The following is a 5094-nucleotide window of genomic DNA, read 5'->3' as shown; positions in this document are numbered from 1 at the left end:
TAAAATCTGCCCAACACAAGAAGCTCTCAGCCCACATCTGTTGGCTCAGCTGTTGGACAGGACAAGTTTAAAAAAAATAAATAAATAATACTACATATCTAGTTCATAATTATGTTAAAAAGTTACAGTTTTAAAGTTTTAATAATGTAGTTTTAGAGTGTTAAATAAATGTTTATCCTGTTCCTAAAGTGTGTTTTGGATTTTGGCTCCTTGTGCGATCAAGTTTAACACTACAGATCTAGAGAATATAGTAACATTTCTATGAACTAAAAGACTAAATAAAACTATGTTAACACATGTCAAAACAATCATAAATGTCTGTCATTTATGATTTAGTATGATAATATAATTCAACCTAAAAATCTCAAAAAACAAATAAATAGAAAAAATAACGATGGAGGGCAGATTTTCTTAACAATTCCACATTGATTTTGGATTTTTTTTTTCTAATTTTTAGCAGCTTTTCTAGAAGAGGGGATCCTAAGGTAACTTCATGCCAAATTTAACCCAGATTTAACCCCACCGGCTCTGCTAGTTGACGTCTGAGGCCAGCAAAAGATATTAAAGGGTAACCAAACCCTAAATCAACTTTTTTTGTCTGTTGTTCTCTATAAATGTGTCTTTAAGTGCTCTGTTGCCAAATTTTTGATAAATTAAAACAAACTTGTTTAATTCTTGAAAATATGGTCAAAAACCGTCTATGCTGCCCCCTGCAGGTTGAATCAATGTATCACAGTTGAATTTTGTGATTGGTCAAACCATTTCAGAAGTCTGACGTCACGATCTGCAGCTCCAGTAATGAAAAGAGTCCTGTTCCCCAACTCTCTGGCTGGATTTTCAAACTCCGGCTGTGGGCGGAGTCAGCCTCCAACTGCCTGTTTGGTCACCCTTTACCCAGACTCGTACCTTCACTAAAGATGGAGGCGAATTCTCTGTCGCTGAATTCCTGGATCTTCTTCACAGTCTGTTGTACGGCTCTCCTCATGGCCTCAAAGGAGACGAGTGGATTTTCTGCGTCCTCCTCGCAGGTCAGACGCTCTGTCCTGCTCAGGCGCTGAACAGACGCCCATTTCTGTGAGCAGACAGATGTTTGCAGATGAAGCAGATGAAACCAAACCCCAGCAGTGAGAACAGAGCAGCACCTGCATGAAGACTCTGTCGCTGCCGCTCTGAGCCAGACGATCCAGCTCCGCCCGTCTCCTCCTCACCGCATCCATCTCCACCTCCAGCGTTTGGAGACAGCTGTGGACCCGGGACGCCGCCGTCTCCGCCTGAGCGGCAATCGTCTCCCTCAGCGACAGGTAGCGGGTCTGGAAGCCGTCGATGACTCGGACCATGGCGCCCTCGCTGTACTCCTCTGTCTGTGCGGCCTCGTCCTGGTTCAGACAGACCAGAGAGATGGAGGCATCTGGATGGAGATCCCACCATCGGAAGAGGAGACGGTCCTCACCTTGATCTGGTCAAACATGCGGCACATCTTTTGCTTCTTCTTCTCTCCGTCCTGCAGGATCTGCTGGAGGTTCTTCTGCAGGGTCATCAGCTCCTCCTGAACAGGATATGAAGGGATTTGGGAAACTTTTTCCCAACTCCTTAAATAATTTCTGGAACATCTTCAGTCGTCCTAGAAATGATTTCTTCATTCCAATCATACCTCAGTGAAGCGACTTGATTCATGACAGTTAATCTTCTTGGTATTTTTGGTATTTATAAACCTTATAGTTTTTGAAATATTGAACAAAATATGTTCCATAATGTCAACATTTTAAGTAGTTTAGCAACAAGACTTTAAATTTATTCATGTTTTAATATTTTATAGTAATTTTTAAAAAAATTGAATTTAGCTAATATTTTAGCAACATGCTAATGTTTTTGGCTAATTTGTTATCTATTGGGGCTAATTTAGAGTTTAGCTTCTGTTTTAGCAACATGCTAATGATTTAGACTAGAGGAATTTTAGGCTATTTTAGAGTTTAGCTAGTATGTAAGCAACGAGCTAGCTTTTTTTGGCTAATTTGTTATCTACTGAGATTTTTTGAGCTAGTTTGGACTTTAGCTAATATTTTAGCAAACCCACTAAATGTTTTTGCTAAATTGGCACTCATTAGGAATTTTTAGCATTAGTGTTTTAGCAACAAGCCTTGGAATGTGTTGATGGGATGTTTAAATATTTTATAGTGATCTTCAAAAAATTTCGAGTTTATCTGATATTTTATTTTTAACATTTTTGGCTAATTTATCTATTGGGGTTTTTTAGGCTAATTTAGAGTTTAGCTTCTGTTTTAGCAACATGCTAACGTTTTTGACTGGAGGAATTTTAGGCTATTTTGGAGTTTAGCTAGTTTGTAGGCAACAAGCTAGCTTTTTTGGCTAATTTGATATCTACTGAGGTGTTTATAGGCCAATTTAGAGTTTAGCTTCTTTTTAGCAACAAGCTAACATTTTTGAATAATTTAGTTTACTGATGAATTTTAGGCTATTTTGGAGTTTAGCTAGTATTTAAGCTACATGTTCGCTTTTTGGCTAATTTGTTATCTACAGAGGTTTTCTAGACTAATTTAGAGTTTAGCCTCTTTTTTAGCAACAGGCTAATGTTTTTGACTAGTTTAGTTTACTGAGGAATTTTAGGTTATTTTAAAGTTTAGCTAGTATTTTAAAAACAAGCTAGCTTTTTTGGTTAAATTTGTTTGCAAAATTAGCATGTATTTAGGAATTTTAAGCAATTTTACTACAAAATTTTAAGAAATCTAGGTCAACTTCAGGACGCTTTCATAATTCTTTAACAAAATTTAACATTTTGCAAATAGCTTTTACATTTTCAGTAAATCCCTGCAGCAGTTAAAGTAAATTGAGTCCGCATTTTCAGCAAAAAGCTTCAGCATCTTCAGTGACTGCAAAACATTCACACTAGCATTATTGCAGGTGATGCAACTTTTCAAGTTTAATCTTGTTTTAATACCAGAAACTAATAATGGACAGAGGTTGCACAATTCATTAAACGTTTAATAAACTATCATCTTCATTGTCTTTATTTTTAGTTATTTTAAAGCTAATGATGGTTAAGATTTGTGCTTTACTTCCACTTTGCACATGACCTGATTAGTCGACTAATCTGAAAAATCATCTGTGATTAGTCGACTCTCAAAAGAATCGTTTGCAGTCCTAATCTTCACCTACCTGCTTCCTCTTCCGCTCCTCTTTCACCCACCCCAGTTTGTGTCCTGCGTGTTCAGCTATGGCGCAGAGAGAACACAGGATCTGCTCGTCCGTGTAGCAGAACACGTCCAGGCTGCCGTTGTGAAGCAAACACAGAGAGTCCTCGGACGGTTCCTCACCGCGGAGCATCTTCTGCACCCTCGGGGACGCTGAACTTCTCCTCTTCCTGCTCTGTCGGTCCTCCGTTCCTCTCAGCACCTCAGCCAGAGTGGAGTTCCTGGTCAGCCGAGGTTTGGATGGAAAGGTCTGTCCACATTCGGGACAGCTGCAGCTCGCCCCCTGCTCCCAGAAGTACTCGATGCACTGCAGGCAGAAGTTGTGTCCGCAGGGAATGGTGGCAGGATTCCTGAGCAGCTGGCTGCAGATTCGACATGTCAGGACGTTGACGCTCACGGGAACCAGAGGCTCTGCCATGTCTGCAGGAAGAAAGGCGCGCTTCCTTTCAAATGTTTCACTTCGCGCACAAAACACTCGAAAGCCTTTGATGTCAGCCGGCTGACGTTGGTAAAGAGGGCGGAACCGAGGAGTTTGAATCGGTTTCAAAACCACAAGCAAAACAGAAACGTTGGGGAGAAATTTCAGATGAACTTCTGTCTGTTTTTGTCAGATTCTCTGTTGGATTTTCATGCTTGAACTTTTGGTTTTCATTTAACTTTTTTCTCTAATTTTTCAAAAATATTTTTCAAGTTCTTTGTGTACTTTCTGAAAAGTATGTAAGTTTGGTTGAAAAACGTTCAACACATTCAGAATATTTATGCTTTTCTTTATGGTGTTCATATATTTACTCATTTTAAGATTTCATGCAATTTATGCGATTTTTCAGCCCCATTGAAAATGAACTGGAATATTCTTGAATTCTAAAATTTTTGCAATTTTTAAGAAATTCTCTCAAATCTTTGTACACTTTCTGCGAATTCTGCAAGTTTGGTATCAAATCCTTCAGCTCATTCAGGACATTCATGCTTGTACTTTAGCATTCATAGTTTTTACTCAATTTAAGATTTTACGCAATTTATGCAATTTTTCATCCCCATTGAAAATGAACTGGAATATTCTTGAATTCTTAAAATTTTTAAGAAATTCTCCAAATCTTTGTGCACTTTCTGCAAATTCTGCAAGTTTGGTATCAAATCCTTCAGCTCATTCAGGACATTCATGCGTGGACTTTTGGCATTCATAGTTTTTTTGCAATGTGAGATTTTATCGTAATTTATGTGATTTTTCAGTCCCATTGAAAATGAATTGGAGAATCCTTTAAAAACTTTGTCCATTTTTGTAAATTAGGCACTCTTGATTTTAAAACTTTCAGCACATTCATGCTCGTGCTTTTGGTATCCATATAATTTGCGATTTAACGTTTTTGCAATTTTTAAGAATTTTTTTTTAATTCTTTGTGCACTTTCTAAAAATTATGCAAGTTTGGTATCAATCCATTGAGCACATTCAGGACATTCACACTTGTACTTTTGGTATTCGTACTTTTTATGGATTTTAAGATTTTATGTAATTTACGCGATTTTTCAGCCCCATTGAAAATGAACTGAAATATTACAGAATTCTTTAAATTTTGCGATTTTTCAAAAAATTCTCCAAAGTCTTTGTGAACTTTTTTCTAATTCTGAAAATTTGGTGATAAATCGCTCAGCTAATTCACAACATTCATGCTTGTACTTTTAGCATTCATAGCTTTTATGCAATTTAAAATTGTACGCAATTTATCCAATTTTTCATCCCCATTGAAAATGAATTGGAAAATCCTTTAAAAACTTTGTCCATTTTTGTAAATTATGCCCTCTTAATATCAAAACTTTCAGTACATTCATGCTTGTACTTTTGGTATCCATAGATTTAGAGATTTTTTTTGCAATTTTTAAAAAAAAT

General features: G+C 37.1%; 1 protein-coding gene across 1 annotated transcript in view; it reads right to left on the bottom strand.

The window, feature by feature from the left end:
- Positions 1-3906, bottom strand: part of LOC112145123 (tripartite motif-containing protein 16-like protein) — a 9579-nt gene extending 5673 nt beyond the window's left edge. Inside the window, exons 1-4 of the mRNA XM_024270177.2 lie at positions 3175-3906; positions 1451-1546; positions 1143-1376; positions 888-1072 (exon numbers count right to left, since the gene is read on the bottom strand). Of these exons, the coding sequence (XP_024125945.1) occupies positions 888-1072; positions 1143-1376; positions 1451-1546; positions 3175-3627 (968 nt within the window). The 5' untranslated portion in view covers positions 3628-3906. The remainder of the gene's footprint in view (positions 1-887; positions 1073-1142; positions 1377-1450; positions 1547-3174) is intronic.
- Between the last annotated feature and the right edge of the window lie 1188 nt (positions 3907-5094).

This window comes from Oryzias melastigma, linkage group LG5 (assembly GCF_002922805.2).
Source record: "Oryzias melastigma strain HK-1 linkage group LG5, ASM292280v2, whole genome shotgun sequence".
In the NCBI taxonomy this organism is placed as follows: domain Eukaryota; kingdom Metazoa; phylum Chordata; class Actinopteri; order Beloniformes; family Adrianichthyidae; genus Oryzias; species Oryzias melastigma.
This window is presented reverse-complemented; position numbering and strand designations above follow the sequence as displayed.